Below are 18,253 nucleotides of genomic sequence, written 5' to 3' on the forward strand. Positions count from 1 at the left end.
TTTTAAATTCTACTGATAAACAATATGCCCGGACACATTCAGAACAGACATTTTATTTACAGTGAATTCCATGTACAATTAGTTTCATCACAAACATTTAAATGTATAGTATTTAGAGTGCTGAGACACTTTGACCGCTGTAGATCTCTCATTAAAGTGGTGAACAATCATATGACACTGTGCACTTTTGCATCTATATGGCGGCCGTTTATTACAATTGCGATGTGATGGTCTTTCAATGTAGGGATTTCTTATAATATTGTTAACCTTTCAGTACCAGAGTTTAATCCCATTTCATATTGTGCGAGTGAGTTTCACACAACTCACAATTTTCATAATAACCATTTTGAACTACCCAATCATTCACATGTTCAGTTACATTTTTAGGTCATAAAGCAAACACTTCTGTACACTGTGCCACTTATCTACAGTTAAACTCTTGGACATTCCTTCGTCAATCTTCTCTTTAAAGCTTTCATCCAGTACAAAAATTATACCTCCATTGCGTTCTAAAGATGCACTGAGTTGCAAAGTGACAAAGACATTGCTTCTGTGCAAAGCAAATTTGTGCGTGCGTGCGTATATATATATATATATATATATATATATATATATATATATATATATGTATATGGACGTGTAGGTAGAACACTGGTGAGGAAAAAGAAAAAAGTGGGAGCACATCCACTGATGATACCAAAATTGATTCTATTTTGAGAATACATATTTGCAATAAGGTGAAAATATATTGTACGAGTAAGAGTGTAATGTTCAGAATATGTATCTAATGTTGAATTAGCACCAGAATGTATGCAACAATAATGTTAAGGTCCTTCAAATCCAAGTACTCAGAAGTACTTACACACTCCAATTTTAAACGCATTATAAAAAAAAAAAATCTAATAAGTGATAAACAGGTCGAGTGTGATCTGAGGTAGTATAAAAAACATGGAAACCAATTTAAATTAAAGTCAGATGCTGTGTTATTGCCCAAATTCAAGTTTATTTAGCGTTTCAATATTTTATAAAGATAATTATTAATCTAAGGGATTTAATAATCTGGCTTCCTCTCACATTATCAAAACATGTACTGTATGTTAGGTTAAATGAATGTGAATGGTTGGTTGTCCATATGCGCCAATCAGTCCATGGTGTGCCATGCTTCTCACTCAAAGTCAGCTGGGATAGGTTCCTGCTCACCTGTGAGCATTATGAGGACAAGCAAGGCAATGAGAAAGGGTGGTTGGATGGATTTCATCACTTTTTCCTTTGGATTTGGGCAGGGCGACATTGGGAGCAATGTGAGCTGGGTGGCTGTTGAAACACAAGGGTCAAAGGAGAACGTTTGGCTTTCCTTCTCTCAGAGGGAGTTTCAACTCTCATTTTTGCCAGAACTTTCATCATGTTTGATTAAGTTCTGTGCCACCGCCATAGAGGCGGCCGACAGGGGCTGTGAATTGGTCTGTGCCTGTCGTGGCCATAATCCCCGAAGGGGAGTTCACCAATCTGTCAGTCTGTCTTGTGGGTCCGTGTGAGTTTAGTCCAAACTTCTGTCATTAAACAAGATTTGTTTCCAGAGAGGGTTGGACTCTTTGTCACAATTGTGTTTATTATCTTTATGGCCCGAATTTGCATATGCAGCTGAGGCGTTGCGGGTTTCTGGTTTGTATGCCCTAGTTATAATTCTCTGCTTTTTCCAGATGATGTAGTTTTGTAAAGTCACTCACTATCTTCGACTCATTGTGTAATGGTCAGGATCTGAGTATGAAGAGGTTGGGATGAGAAGCAGCACCTCAATATCTGAAACTATGGTCCTCAGTAAGAAAAGGCTGCAGTCGTTTCCTTGGAGATGACAACCTGCCCTAGGTGTTGGAGTCCAAGTATTTTGGAGTCTTGCTACAAAGTGACAGTAGTTTACAGAAAAATCAGTACAGCATCTGCAGTGATGCATGCTCTGCATCTGTTGAGATGAAGAGGGAGTTGAGGCAATTCAAGGCAATTCTTGATTTACCGCTCAATCTACGTTCCCATCTTCACCTTTGATCACAGGCTGTGGGAAGTGATTGAGAAAAAAACAAAATCACAAACAGAAGCAGCTGAAATGTGTTTCCTCTGCAGGGTGGAACTCTCCCTAAGATTTTGGATACATTCGAGTGAGAAGGTCAGTCACCCAGGAGGTGCTCAGAGTAGGAGGAGTCAGATGATTTGGCTGGGAACTTAGACTTGGAAGCCTCCTGGACGCGACACATGTGAGGTATTGCAACTATGGACAACCACAGGAGGTCCCAGGCAAAATCGGACATGCTGGAGAGACAATGTCTCTCTGCTGCCCTGGGGATGTGTCGGGATCCGATGGAAGAGATGAACGTGTGTGGCTGGGGACAAGGAAGTTTGAGCTTCTCTGCTTTGGCAGCTGCCCCCATGATTCGATATTAGATCAGTGAAAGAAGATGAAAGGATGGATTCATGGAATGGAAGATGCAAGATCTTATGTGGCTCAGTTATCTTCCAGTATATTATAGCTTCTCACATCTTGTTCTTCCTTATCAAGTAGAAATATACAAATCAAGACAGATGCTGTAGCAGCTGTAAAAATGTTGCAGAAATTTTGAACTATATAATGCCCATTAAAAAAAATTAACATCTATACAATTCAGCTTTAAAATGATACAGCTGAAGATGACTTCCTTAAAAAAATCTTCCACTTTAAGCATAAATTTGTACAACAATCCCCACTTCAGAATTTCTTTCAGTTGAGTTGGTTAATCACCAGAAATGTGACACTACTTTTAAGAAAACTCATGGGAAACCTAAATGTATGTTTCCCTGTTCAATCAAATCAAACGCTGGTGTCATTGTCAGTGTGGTCTGTTTTGGTTCACGACCTCATTTTGTCAACCAAGTACTTGTCTTTATTCAGTTAAACACTAGCTTCACATTTGGAGCACTTTGTGCCCGCCGCTCTGTTAAACCAACTGCTGGCTCTGTTGGTCAGCCCAGTGAAATGCTAGTCCCGCCCTCTGGCAAAGCATCAATGCGATTGGAGCGTCTTACTGTCAAACTTCAGACAATCAAGGTACCATACTATTACTCACCCAACAGCCATGGAAATGAGCTCTTCTTTTGAACAAAATGCCAATCAATCAAATTACAATGCTAGTCCCACGTGCCGTGGTCCTTTCACTGGTCCATCAAACGATACTGTCCTGCAGCAGAGGCTCAAAATCCTCATCGCTGGTGGCGGGAGGAGTTTCTTCATCGCTGCCTGGGAGAGGTGTGTTAATATGGATGCCTGCCAGCGAGGACAGCGACTCTTTGCTCGTTGGGCGGGGCTTGTCACTAAGAGGCAGCTGAGCGGACGAAGAGGCGGAGGAGGCTTTCTCTGGGATGAAGAGAGCAACAAGGAAGGCAACAACCACTGTACATGCCCCCAAAAGGAAAGGTGGGCCAGGGATGAGCGTTTGCTGAAAGAAACAGAAAAATTTTTTATTAATATTTAAAAAAAATATATATATTTTTTGGAGCTCCGTACTGTATGCCTTGCTCAATTGGTAGAGTGGTCGTAGTCCAACGGGAAAATAATTAATTTGATACCCAGTTCACCTTAACTCCTATTAAAACAGGCTTGAGCATGCAAAGCTGAAATTTCAAAGGCACACGACACGTGCACTCAGTTTAAAATTAGATCAATTGTGGCTGAAGCGAAAAAGACATTTGGAAAAAAAAGTGATTTTGCATTGTGGCCAAAGGTAGAATCGTGGATGGTTATTGCACCTTTTGGTGCTATGAATCCTTGTTGTGACATAAGGATGCCATATGCTAAACTAGCTACAAGTCACACATTCGTTACCTTGACTACTACTTTCATTTCTTCTGCTTTCATTTGGTGCTTGGCAAATACTTTTAATGTCTTTGGCGCACCATCTTCTGACAACCAGTATTAATGCACCAAAACTAATTGCCAAATACCAGAAGAACATCAAGGCCAGAGATGGGGTTTAACCTATTTTGCCAATTCGTCTTGCATTTCACCAGTACATGGCGAGAGGCTAACGGTAGAGGTCTCATAATTCATAAACATTATTTCAAGCTCATTTGCTGGCTATTTTCCTGTTCGGAACCACTTATCCTAATTCGTACACTACAAAACACATCTTGAATAAAAGCCACAATAGCTAAATTTATCCATAAAAACTGATTTGTACATTAATTTGCACACAAACACATTTTCCAAGTGCAAATATTTGAATTCTATACCCACTGCACTTGACCCAGTTAGGGACGATTACAGGGATGGATAAAAAAAAAAAAAAAAACACTTCAGTCCTTGTTTAGTCTTTGAAAAGAATTCTCCTCCAACCATCCCCAAAATGGCCGTCCATCTGGGACGGACGAACAGAATACCCATATTTGGACAACACGATTAGGGAATGGGGATTTAATTTCTTTCTTTCCACTAATTTCTTTGTGTACCTCAGTGGGACTGTGAAGAGGCAGGGGGTCGAAGTCTCCCTGGATGGGGTCCATGGTGTTGAGCTCCACATTGAAGAGGAAGAAGATAAATCCATAGAGAGCAGGACCTAAACCATTACACAGACCTCTGATCCCCGTTATCATTCCCTGAGCCACACCTGAGGGGAGAGAAAAACTCAGGTCAACCTATCAAGTGACATAGATACAGATCGGAAGTCATCAAGCTGCTTATAACAGACTGCTCAAAATTTATACAACTCTCAGCACTGTGAACATGAGCAACTAACAAGCTCAATACTGGCACAGTGACCTATGACCTGACCTGTGAGGGAGAAGATATCACAGAAAAAAAAAGGGGATGTTCTTTGTCACCTTGTTTATCAGGATCAGCAGACTGCGACACCAGAGCTGAGACAGCAGGGAAGGTTATGGAGGACATGGCTGCAACAGCACCAGCAGCCCACATCATCCTTGTAAACATAAACACACAAACGCAATACATGTATAAAAAAATAATAAAAAAACAAAACAAAACATTATTCAGTCATTTTTTTTCTTTTTGTCAGAGTTGGTTTAATGTTCAAAATTTCTTTGCGACCACAAAAATTATTTGTGACCGTTAAAGCGGTTTGCAAATGTCTGGCAAATCTTTTGAACGAACCCTGACGAAAAGCACTCGCGAACTTTCATTACTAAGTGAGATAAGAGTTTTCTTAAGACAAATCTCACCAAGGCTCTGATCCAAAGCCATACCAGGCCAGCTGAAGAATCTGGAAGCCGAGACCCAATAGAACAGTGTTTTTATTACCCAGAGTCCTCATTAGAAGCGTGAGTACAAGAGTCTAAAGAGGAAAAACAGAAAGATGAGATTAGTTCCTGATTCATATTGAATGAGATTCAGTACAAGAGCTGCATTTTATTTTTATTTTTTTTTATTCTGGCGGCTTTAATTAGGATGATATTCAAAATGTATTGTGTGACGGAGACACCAGTTATTATTCTTCACAAATGTTAATATTATCAACAACTCTACTAATGACTACCACCACTTTTACTCCAACTAATTAGGGTTGGGCAATATGGCCTTGTCATAAAGACTAAAAAAAAAAAAAGAAGTCAGATAATGATGTAAAACAGAGATATGGCTCTACCTTATGATTGATTCGTTTAGCGCTCTTATTTAACTCGCTGATCTGTGATTGTCTCCAAAATCGTGTAGTAGACTTTCTATTAAGTTTTCCCTGCTCTCGGTCCAATAATGCGAAACAAGTTTCAAAGTTACATCCACATCCACAGAAATACCAGAACTAAAAGTTTTGTTCTCTACAGATAATGAGAGAACAAAACGCATTGGCAAAATGTCCCTTTCGTCAAGATATGTAGCATCATTGTAAACATGATGCTAAATAAACTGTCAAACTGCATGGCTAGAATGTTCTGTAAGACTAACCTCAACACCTCTTTCTGCACTCTCGTCTATTTTTTCCATGCAGAATTGCACAAGTGTGGCAAAGCAACCTCTGCAAAAATGTTTGTGGCATGGAAACACATTACATTTCCAACATGTCATTAAATCATTGTTTTTGTAATGAATAATTGCAAAAGCAGTGAATAAATTGTCTTTAGCGCGACTTCATGATTGCCTTCCACCAGGATTCTTTTTGGTCTTAAACAAAACGACGTGAACATGATTCCGCATAAGTATTTCTGTTTCTCAGCGTTCATTAAACTCGGAAGTCGCTTTTTGAAGACCAGTTAGTTGTGGTACTGGGGGGCGGGGGGGGACTATATCTTTTGGGATATATCACCCAATCCCACTTTTTTGTACAATGACTACTACTACCCAACTACTACCACCACTACCAGCAACAGCAGCGGCTACAACAACAAATTAGCTTATTAATGTACGTATGTTGTATGACATGGATGGTTTCTTTATTTCACTTCATAAGCATTTGAAAATATCTTCTTGAGTGTTCATCTTACCTGTGCAACAATGGACAGAATTCCTACAACTCCAATAAAAACAGCAATTGTTGTGGAGGAGAAATTGACGACCTGCAGGAATCATACAAAAGTGATTAAACAGGCAGATGAAATATTGCAAAGACTTACAACAAAAATGTGCTTTTGTGCTGCTTTCCCCTTTAAAATTATTCATTGGATAACATGTAACAAAATAACAAAATATTATATCAACTTGATTAAGTAACTGTTGAGGTCATTACAGGTCAGTATTCCATAATGACAAGTTATAGTAGAACTAGTGATGTAAAAACACTCAAAAGCAACAAAATCATAAATATTGACGTGGAGTTTCACAACACATTTAACAACCATTAGACTCTACTGTTGACATGTACATACATAACGATCATCTAAAAATGTAATTACATTTCACATTTTGAGTTTGGGGGAAAAGGTTTGTTGGACATGATTTAAAAGAGTCCAAGCCAAGGACTAAATGAAGTTAGTCAACACAAAAAAGTGTCTGTATAAAACTATTTAAAATATTTAGATATTGAGAAATAAACACATCACTGATGATACATTACATTACTGACCATCTGATGTTTTCAGTTACAGTCTTATCCTTATTCGCTAAATTATGTGATGGAGCTGTGTTTCTCCATGTGTGGCGCACATATCCCTTTCTGCTTTTATTCCTCAGCCGTGTTTTTTTAAATAAACAGTAACGATCGTAGAAAATTTCCATTATTTTAATGTTATACTTTGGGACAACATAAAAGGACCTCTTTTGGGATATAATTGTTTGTCCATATCACACACCTCGAGAACAGAGTGTAACTTCAAACAGCATATATGTTAGTGAACCTATTATGGAGAAATTGTATGCGTTTCTTACTTGTCGCAGGTAGAGGAAGAAGCTGGAATACTGTCCAGCCTCTGGTAAGTATGACAGGAATACTGTGATACAAATGAGTAGGACTGTGGGGTCCTGACCCACCTTCCTCAGAGACTAAAAGAGAGACAGAAAAAAAAAAATCAAGAATAAAAAGGTGGGAAATACAAGACCGAAGTAGTCAAGGCAAAATGTTCTTTACAATAATATGTTCTATGGTCCCCTACTAATCTAAACACGGCATTCTGATTAATTTTGCGTCGTCGGAATATAAAATAAACAGCAAATTCCACCTGTTTTAATTTATCTCAATTATTTTCTGTTACGCCGCCCCCCCCTCACCCCCCCGAGCAAGAAGAAACAATTTACGCCCCGAACTCACCACCACTTCCCACCGCAACTATAAATAATGGCATTTTCGTTGGGGGGGCCGGCCCCACTATTTGAGAAGCACTGATCTAAGAGAACGGGCATATTGCCACTTACTGTCGAATGAAAACGACATCACAGTTTTTTTGAGTTTGGTCATGTGATGTTTGCAAGTTGAGCCGTGATTGGTCATTATCAAAGCCTTAAGCAATTGTGATGTCATTTCAGCCTGTGGCATTGAGCTAGGCACAATCCCCTCAACGAAAATTGGATCCCGGATGAAATATGGAGAGGGACGAGAGCCGACGACAGTGAAGTAAATGAGGAAATTTGAACACTTCCTTGTATTGAGCATGAAGGTCAATGTGAGGTCATTTGCCCAAAATATATATATATATATTTTAATTGTTACAAAACAGTAGGAACATCATTCACGCTATGATCACGATATTACAATGTCATAATGCCGGCAGCCTCATACTGGTCAGTAGATACATAATTTTAGTCAAAACTAATATTTACTTTTGATAGTAATCCAAATTGGGATTTGTAGTTCCAGTACTTACAGCGAAAGGATCAGCTTGCTCCCAGGATATAGGCGCTCCCCAGGTGTTGAGCCTCATCTTGTCCGGCAGAGACTCTGGCACAGCAAGCAGGATGAAGCAGATGTCGACGAGGGCGATCAATGTGGCAACCAGAACCACCAGGTTGTCTCCATACCATGCTGACAAATACGCCCCGATTGCGGGGCTGGTCACAAGGCTAGCTGCAAACGTAGCGGACACCTGGAATGAATGAAGTTTTTTCGTGTCAAAATAGTAGTTAAGCCCAGAAGCTATTTTTCCCTTTATTTGTTATCAATCACTTACCAAAGCCGCATTCAGAAATAAAATACAATTTAAATCCATTAAATTGACAGACTTATTTCATTCAGCAAGCTGATCTATTGCTGCAACCTTTCTGTCTCTTCCTCAAGCCAAAAACAAGTGATTAACGACTCGTCGACAGTACACGGACAACACCTGATTGCACCTAATTAAAGCAGAATTGGTGAATGTTCCATTTTTGCTGCAGTTTTGGGAATACAGCCCCTTGAAAGCCGCGTGATTACTGTACGACAAAAGTGCAAAAAAGTAATGTATGACAGCAAACTGCGGAGAACTGCCTCAGCACCACAGAATCAGAATCAGAATGCCCTTTATTATTATTGTACAACCCCAAAAATTTAAAACATTGCCTTTAAATGAATCGAGCCAAAGCTGACAGATATCTCAGGCCATGATGTTGGAGTGAGTCACTGGCTGCCATTTCAAGGATGACAAATTGCAGCGATGAATCATTCACACAGCATGCATCGACAAATGTCAAAGGTTTGCTGACTTTTTAATGTGCCCCCTTGTGCTTTCATGAAGCCTTAAAGATCAAGTATAAATAACATATTTTAATCTGAATTGCTACCTGCCTAAAAATGCAATGTGAAGTGTGCCTCATTGTTTTGTTTATTGTTTCTTTAATTCTTGTTGTAGCGGTATGAAAAAATCATTCAAAAACTTGTTCTTCCACAAACTACTACCCACGACAGCATGTATTTGTTACACAAAATTAAAAAGAATTTGAGTACTTACCAGACCATAAGCGGTGCTCCTCTCTCTTTCATCAGTCACATCAGCAACATAGGCAAAGATGACAGAGAAGGTGACAGAGAATGCGCCGGACATGGAGATCATGGCGAAGTACCACCTGTAAAAGGAGGAGGAAAAAAAGTCTCTTAACCCTGCAGTTATATCACAGATCTATTCGTGAAAAAGGCCAAAAATAAGATTAATTTTGAGAATTTCACTTTTGCATTGCTATTTCGTAGCTATATTATCAAGGTTATGAATGACGAAATAGTTCAGGAAGGTGTTCATGACTTTTGTGGTCTTTCAGCAATAAGCCATCTGACCAAAGAAGAATCGACGCAATGCGAGAATGACTTGTAAGTCCTCAAGGAATAGCGGCTGATATGCAGGTACAATATATTCTTAATGAAAGCGGTGATGAGTTGGCCACGTGCTTGCAGTTATGGAATGATCAATGTTGCTTGTTGATTGCTTAAAACAGGCCCTATAAAAAAACACATAAATCCAACTTAGAGATTTAGCATTTGAGAAATGTATACATAGCAGCAATGGAAACTGCCAAAGAACAGTAATAGGTGAATAGAATTGTTCTTAAGCAAAATGACCAGACAGTGACCTACCAGGGGCTGAGTCTCATGAGCGGGATTGGGGCACAGGTGAAGAAGACAGTGACCAACAGGAACGAACGTCTCCCCCACACGTCCGACAATGCACCAATCAGAGGGGCAGACATGAACGACAAAAGGCCCTTGACAGGAAGAGGAAAAGTCAGTGACAGCAAAAGAAAAACAGCAAAATCAAGTTATCGTCACAACAATTGGTGATCATCAGGCCAATCTCTTTTTTAAAAATGGTCACCAACAGTCTTACCAATACAAGTATTTTGTATCACATTATGCTTTATAATGTGCATATAAATTCCAATTTTTTATATTTATTGTATTGGGTAGTCTGTTTTCAATTCCAAACGGATGGTGTGCAAAGAACGCAACCGTGAATTCTGTTTGGATTTTGCAAAAGGTACATTTAATTTAACGTATTATTTCCATGACATTCAGAACCGATCGGTTGATATTTATTGTGTTGAACAGCAAAGCTTAAAACACATTTTTACCTTCACGCCTTGAATCAGTCCATTCATCAGGAACGTATGTTGTGGAAATGTTTCATGTAACACCTACACAGAAAGACAATGAAGCTGCCATGAAAATCTATTTATTTATTTTTCAATACACATTTGCAACAATTGTATTATATAAACAGTGTGCCGCAGCTACATTATATGAACTGCATTGGTAATAATTATGAAAATATATTTTAAACACCAAATCATGGTTTTCTAATGCAGTGACATCATTAGGATGTTTAAATATAAGCACTAAAATCTCATTGCTATTTAAAGGCTCATCATTCAGAATGATGTCATCACGGTTCAAATGGCCCTGTGGCCTACTCTAAAGTCAAGTGCTATTCTCGACAGCAGTTAATAAAATGGGCCACAGATGCGGTCATTGTGAAGTGTTTATGAGTCCCTACACGGCCACGAGATGACAAATCTTTCATCAGGTTTTCAGGCACAACACTGTTACCCACCGTGAGCATGGGTGTGGTCAGCAAACCCCAGGCGAAGAACTCCAGGAAGATGACCACAACTGCATGGTACACGCTGGGTCGGCCTATACCCTGTTGAAGCTAATACACACATGCAATGCATATCACATTAAAATCACTAACATATTTCAAAGATGCAAACAATCTAATCATGTCTAACGAGTTGTATAGCTCTGATAAAGGGGAAGTCAACCCCCCAAAATTTTTTGCAAGAAAACGAACAATGCATCTTGACTTTGCTAAACATGACATTCTGATTAACATTGCATTTGTGAAATATTAGTTAAGAAGCAAAATTCACCCGTCTTTGCCATCTCGGTAGCAGCCATGTTGTCACTTGCTGTCGACTGAAGATGACATTGCCTTTACTCAGGGGCTCAGGTAATGCCCAATCATGGCTCACCTGTTTTCTGAAGCTGAGCCATGACTGGTCCTTATCTGAGCCCTGAGCAACTGTGATGCTAAACTCATATTCCACAAGCACATTATTAATCAGAACGCCATGGCCTGCATATAAATATTCTTGTAAAGAAACTTGGGGATTGACTTCCCCTTTAAGTTAGTAAAAAAATAAATAGATATCACTTTATATCACGGATATTAAATAATCATAGCGTATGCGTAACATATTTTGCAAATAGAGATGATTTTGAATATGTGCTCATCTATTTAAGCTCCACTTTGCTTGCTCTTATTGTGGTCATAAGAGCTGAATAATTAATCAGAATCAGAATGCCCTTTATTGACATTGCACTCGGTCTACATAGAGATTGGATAGCGACCCTCTCCAGTGCAAATACAATTTGTAATTAATGAATTAAATATATCAATTAAATTAATTAAAGATTAAATAATTAAATAATAAATACATAAAGACATAATAAATCATATTGACATGAAAAGTTGATGAGATAAAGATGCAGATTTGTTTGCTTTATGTTGTAAACTGATTTATGAATGACTGACTTGTATTTTTGTCACACTTGTTTGGTAGAACTTTCTGAAAGCATTCTGGGAATACTTATAAAAGGCAAAGAAAGTTAACAGCTCTAATTGAAGTACAATTGTCTACTTTTTAGCATAACCCTAACCAATTACACCAAAACAGTTCTGGATAATGAATCTGATATTGCGTACTGTAAAGTACCGTATTTTTACGGCCATAAGACGGGCGCAACACCAGTTGAGGGTGCTATTTCTGTATTTAATGCATATACTAGGCGCGCCGCACTACAAGGCGCCGCGAGCTCGCGCTAGCTCAGCTCTAAGCTCGCGCTAGCTCAGCTCAGCTGCCATGGATATTACGGCCCTGGATGAGGACCCACTCCACTGAAGTCATCTTCCTGCAGCACTTCATTCAATTGACTCTTATATTATCTCATCTATCATTGCATAGCATCATTGTATGTATCAAATGTTGCCCAGTTGGCATCCATTGCAGCCTGGTCATCCTGGAAGGGGGATTCCCCCATCTGTGGTCCCTTCTCAAGGTTTCTCACTTTTCCCCTAATGAGGTTTTGTGAGTTTTTCCTTGCCCTCCTGGGGGTTAAGATCGGGGATGTCGATTGTGGCTATGTAAAGCCCTTTGAGACTGTCTGTGATTAAGGGCTATACAAATAAAATTGACTTGACTTGACTTGACTCAGCTCTAAACTCGCGCTAGCTCAGCTCAGCTTGCGCTAGCTCAGCTCGCGCTAGCTCAGCTCGTACGAGCTGTAGCCAGCTCACCAGGGATTGGGATCGCTGCCAGAGTACCACCCCAAGTCAATGACAGATGTCCTGAAACTATAAGGAATCACTGCCAATAACACTGACTCTGACCAATGAGAGGTGTCATAGCAATACGTCTACTAGACAACGTCAGGGGAGGGACTTCTCTGGTCACCACATCCTTAGAGTCACGGTTTCAAATCAAAACCAAAAAAACTCAGCATACAAGCAAACAATGAAACAAAGAAATAAGATTAACACAAAACATGTATCTCTCATGCCATCTATATACCCAAAAGAAATAAAAATAACACAAAAATATTATAGTAATGGCTTCTTGGGAGCCACTCAGCCTTAGCCAATTACAGCAATGGCTTCTTGGGAGTCACTCAGACTCAGCCAATCACATGGCTGTTTAGAGAGATGTGCATGTTGTGCTTTGGGCTTTTTGCAGTCTGTATTCTAAACCTGGGACGTTTCTTGCTTGCAATAACATAAATGATAAGACAGACTACAACATTGTGGACAGCTGCCCTTTTGTCCAGCTTTCTCCTACACCAGCACCCAAACACAATAGTCACATAATGTATAAGTCACGGTCAATTCGAAGCATAGATGACTTAGATTTTGTCCAGCAGGGTGTGCTAACATGCACTCCGAACAGCCCAATGAGTAAAAGGGTTGATGGTCGAGAGTGATGCTCTGTCCATATAATGGGTGCGTCACTTTACAAGGCACCTCGTTTGTTTTGGGGAAGATTTGGGAATTTAAAGTGTGCCCTATGCTCCGGAAAATACGGTAATACAGGTTAATTTATTGTACATTTCTTAAAAAAAATAAAAATAAAAAATCAGCCGCTAGCACAGTGCCTATTTGATGCCAATGGTGTGACTTAGTGTGGCAATTAGTTGGCTCATTCTTAGTTTCTTGGTGGTGCACGCAAATGGGCAGCACAGAAAAGGCAGATTCATGTGCCGTTGGTGAGGAGGAGAAATAAACAAGGACTAATGAATAAAATTGAGTCAATTCAAAATGTGGAGGGGATGAAACATGGTATTGTCAATGAAAGATCTCTTGAAGGATGATAAAAATGTTTTGAATGTAAAATGACAAGTAGAAGAAATGCTGCAAACGTTTGAAAGTGACGTTGCTTTGCATTACTTATCGCCTATAATTCCACTGGAGGAGCATAAGAGGAAAAATGAGTGTGTTTCAAAAATACCGTAAATATACCGTAAGGATGGATTCAATCAGGATGTCGAGGCCTGCTTTAAAGTGACCGGCCAACTTTCACAGAATGCTATATCAGAGACTCATATCACTTGGTAGGCTCCAACTAGGTAAGGCCTTGCAAGGAGGAGACAAGGAAAAACCCACAAAAAAGGAACAGTGGACTGATATGGACTGGATGCAATTAAGAAAAATCCAAATTCACCAACAAACAATGAAGATAGTCCTTCTCTGAAAAATCACATTCATAATATCCAAAGTAAAACTCATGAACATCTGAATTTTGACTCTCAAGATACAGTCGCATCGGACTGACAGCATTTTCAAACCCAAGCTTAAAGTGATCGAAAGTTTCATCTCAGAAATCTGCTTGTCTTTAAACCCAAGCTGAAACGGCTGCTTTACTTGCTAGGCAAAAGGAGAAACAAAAAGAACTACTTCAGTTCGACGCGGACATTGCATTGTCTGTAGCAAAAGTGAATCTTTTTCGATCCTCTGGCTCAAGTGACCTTCTCGGAAAAACGGCGGGTAATCTCATGTAGCCTCAATGTTCATGCTGAGCCCCCAAAAAAGATGAAAAGGACAAAACAATACAGTAAGCAATTTGAAGACCAAATTAATATTTGTTCTGGAACCTTTCTGACACAGCTCATACTACACTAATGAGAATAATTCTGTCCGATAATCTTCACTTCCATTAACCGTGATACCAGTAGGGTCGAGGTGGCAGACTTCTTTCTATATTTAAGGAACATGTGTCTTCGCTTCCTACGGTCATTGCATTGATTAAAATTTTTATATATAATAAATTTATTTATTACCTGCAAGTCTAGAAAGCCATTTTATTTTATTAAAAAGAATGCTTAAAATAGTAGAAACCATTATCATATGACAACCTGGTGGTATTATGAATTAATTTTCTACTACTATACAACTTTCCAACATTTGATTTCACTACATCAGCGTCACATCATTTACCCATTGATGATTCACACAATGATGATGGCATACAGAAAAGTACAGTACAGTATGTTGCCATGGAAACAAAAATCTAAATTATGATTCACACACTAGACATACCAAGACACCCTCTTGCAAAGCAGACGAGGGCTGTGCAAGTAATCTAATTAGTATACTTGAGTTCACCATCAGAGCATCAAACACTGGGGCTGTCTCGAACTGTGTGCATCGCGGAGCGGCATGTGCTTTTAGTCGCGGCCGCTTCGGGAGCAGCAATGTTCAGGGAACAAAAAGTTCCAGCGAGGAGGCCGACTCCACCGCAGAGTGTGGCCGCATTAGAACGTATCATTTCGGCTGTTTTGTTCGACACTGGATGGCGTGTTGTAGGTGGAGAGAAGAGGGCCAATCCTCATTCAAAGAAATGTGCACATCTACTCATTCCCACTTCAGTCTGTAAATATCCCGACTGGTGCTTTTATGCCGTGCATCCTCACCGTGACCAGCAAAGAAGCAGTGTGCTCACTTTCACAGTTCCTCATTCTCACATAAATCAGACACAAAGAAGTTAATCCTTTTGATATGTTGAAGTGGTAATAGGTCGGGATGTCCACGTGAATTTTAGTGCCAATTTATCACAGTTTTTGGATGTTATAAGCAATGAAAGTATAATGATTTCCAATGGAGAGTTTGTAATTGGTCCCTTTAATGACTCCGAGCGAAACATGGAGAGAACGGAGTGGGGCGGGGCAATATTCGTCATTGAAAGTAGGCATTTTTCAAGTTGTCACTTATTTCCTAATTTCTCCAAATATGAATAGATAAAAAAGATTCCTGATCAAAATTTTTAAATAACTAGTTTTATAAATGCTGTTTGGTCCAAAAGGAACTTGCATAATTATACCGTTCCAAAGGATTTGATATGTCTTAATATTGGTTATATATTTGTTGTTCTTGTTTTTTGTAGCCCCCCAAAAAAATAATCATTTTAATAATTGTGATTTCAATCATTACTCAAATAATCTGGATTAATATGTTTTTCCATAATCGAGCAGCCCTAAAGCAGACCATACACACACTTAACAAATGGTGGGAAAATACAATACTGCACTGAGGACAGACACTCTTGCACTAGGCAATTTTCCAGCTTTTACGGAGAATCTTTTATTTAAAAAAAAAACTCACTGTATGTTTAGCAAGTTCTTGACAACAGTAATTCTTGATTTTTTTATGTGCTGTAAAATATAATCAGGTCTTCTGGAAATTATCCATTTTCAGCAGCACGGTGACCAACTGGTCAACACGGTGGCATCTCAGTGCAGAGGTCGTGGCTTCGACCTCCTGTGTGGAGTTTCCTCCGATATTCCACATTCCAAAAACATGCATGGACAGTCCAAATTGCCCCAAGGTATGAGTGTGAGCGCGGATGGTTGTTTGTCTATCTGTGCCCTGCGATCGGCTGGCAACTAGTTCTGGGTGTACCCCGCCTACAGCCCGAAGACAGCTGGGATAGACGCCGCCACCACCCCCCGGGACCGTTGTGAGGAGAAGGGGTACAGATAATGGATGGATGAATATACATTTTCACTTAATCGGTCGAAAAATATTACTCTACTACAAATAATGTATCTTTGTACTGCTATCAATGCTTGCATCATAAATTGACTGGAAGAACAATTAAACGCTCTTCTGATACCAACACAAGTCATTGTTATTTTAGTATACTGGTAAAAAAAAATTGTCACATCTTCGTTTGGTGATGTGTTGTGAGACTTTCTGGGAGTCCTTGTAAAATGTGTACCTTTGCGGAATAAAGGTAGGAACGCACAGCTCTACAATGTAAAACCATGTTCCTAAATTGCAATTGTCTAATTGATATCCATCCATTCAGTTTCTCTACGGCTTATCCTTATTAGGGTCACAGGTGAGCTGGAACCTTTCCCAGTTATCACAATCACATGGCACAAATAGATAAACAACCATTTACAATAATGTCAATTTCATCTTCAATGAAATGAGAATATGCAAATGCAACATAAGAAGGCCAGAGCCTGATATCGAACACCCAACCTCAGAGCTGTGAGGCGGATGTGCTACCCACTCGTTCACCGTGCCGCCCTTGTAATTAATATACTTTATATAATTTTCTGATTCAACCAGCTGCACACACAATCTAAATGATACAGTCACACAAGGGGCAATTCAAGAACATAAATACTTCCGAAATAATCAGCAACAAAACATTTGGTACTATCAATGCAATGATGTGTCAGTGTTTAGAGATTGCAGTGCGGTGAGCTGAGTTCATTTGAGATGTTAAAATGGACGCTTGAGCATGTAGGGTGCAGACTGTGCAGCTTGCCACTGAACGCTGTGTGTTCGAGACAGTGCGGTTATGTAACAGATTATGGCTGCATCCTGAACACATCACCATTGCTCTGATCCCAGCCGACTGATCGATTACAAAATCACACAACATGGGCATTTTGTAAGCTTTCATTTTATAACGCGCAATTATATTGTGTTAATATATTGAATTAATATTACTTAATATTGCATCGAAACACGTTCAACAACATCCAATGGAGCGTTCTTATATTGTTCAGAAGGTGTGTTTAACAGTGAAAAAAACACATTTCACAAATGATATCATGACAATTAATTACAAATAAATAGACACACGTGGATGCAAACCGTTAATCCGATTTCAGCACAAATAAGTGCATTTACAATACAACACGTGCAGGGTGAAATAAGGACATTACTTGTTGAGGCAAAATGATATATACAGCGTGTCATCTACCCACCGCGGCTCCGTCCTTCATGATGATCTTCTTGACAAGAACCACTCGGCCTGCGCCAGCCGGCGGTTCCCCCGCCATCTCCTCACACCTGCCGCCGGTGACGAAGCATCCTTGCCACGTTGATATCCGCGGTTCTCCGGGTACTTCCAGGATGTCACCTTCAAGAGTGCCCCGAGGAGGCTAGAGCGAGCGAAGGGATTGATAACAGAATGCAAGAAATAATGAGATAATCTCTCCACAGCGTCTCAGTGTGGATCGTTAGTCCATCAAATCAGTCAGCACTTCGCAGTTCACTACCGTGGGAATGGCGCATTCACGCATACTGTCAAGTTGGACTTTGGCAGCACATAACTTCCGGTTTGTTTTCAAGTTTCGTTTTCGCACAAAAGCAAAACCAGTTATCAACTGTGCGGAATGTATTGATTACAGTTGTTGTTCGCATACCTGTCGTACTATTTATGTAAGACACATAACTTAGTAAGTTAGTAACATATCAAACTGGGTTTAAAATTAACAAATTATATCTTATTCGGTAACTGTAAAATACTCATTCAATAAAAATGAACTGATAACATTACATTCATGCTTTTTGCTAAGATTCCAGTATAAATTGG

The 18,253-nt window shown here is 39.5% G+C and overlaps 1 protein-coding gene across 1 annotated transcript; it reads right to left on the minus strand.

Annotated features, from left to right (window-relative positions):
- Positions 1-37: 37 nt before the first annotated feature.
- On the minus strand, positions 38-17,953 carry slc71a2a (solute carrier family 71 member 2a). The gene is made up of 12 exons (XM_088281257.1): positions 17,643-17,953; positions 10,921-11,019; positions 10,442-10,504; positions 9,948-10,075; positions 9,331-9,445; positions 8,272-8,490; positions 7,340-7,453; positions 6,460-6,531; positions 5,203-5,315; positions 4,846-4,943; positions 4,474-4,631; positions 38-3,464 (listed from the first exon to the last, which is right to left on the minus strand). The coding sequence occupies exons 1-12, from the start codon at positions 17,715-17,717 to the stop codon at positions 3,192-3,194; spliced, it is 1,527 nt and encodes a 508-aa protein (XP_088137383.1). The 5' UTR covers positions 17,718-17,953; the 3' UTR covers positions 38-3,191.
- Between the last annotated feature and the right edge of the window lie 300 nt (positions 17,954-18,253).

Source organism: Idiotropiscis lumnitzeri, chromosome 18 (genome assembly GCF_059441095.1).
Source record: "Idiotropiscis lumnitzeri isolate Australia: NSW breed Sydney's pygmy pipehorse chromosome 18, RoL_Ilum_1.0, whole genome shotgun sequence".
Lineage (NCBI taxonomy): Eukaryota > Metazoa > Chordata > Actinopteri > Syngnathiformes > Syngnathidae > Idiotropiscis > Idiotropiscis lumnitzeri.

What these genes read in the sequence shown, in the direction of transcription:
- slc71a2a (XM_088281257.1), bottom strand. Translation starts at nt 17,717, where the DNA reads ATGGCGGGGGAACCGCCGGCTGGCGCAGGCCGAGTGGTTCTTGTCAAG. An exon ending in AGCAAGCTGATCCTTTCGCT is followed by an intron (nt 7,454 to 8,271) that starts GTAAGTACTGGA and finishes TCTCTCTTTTAG; the next exon opens with TCTCTGAGGAAGGTGGGTCA. An exon ending in CTCTTCACAGTCCCACTGAG is followed by an intron (nt 3,465 to 4,473) that starts GTACACAAAGAA and finishes TGTTTCTTTCAG; the next exon opens with CAAACGCTCATCCCTGGCCC.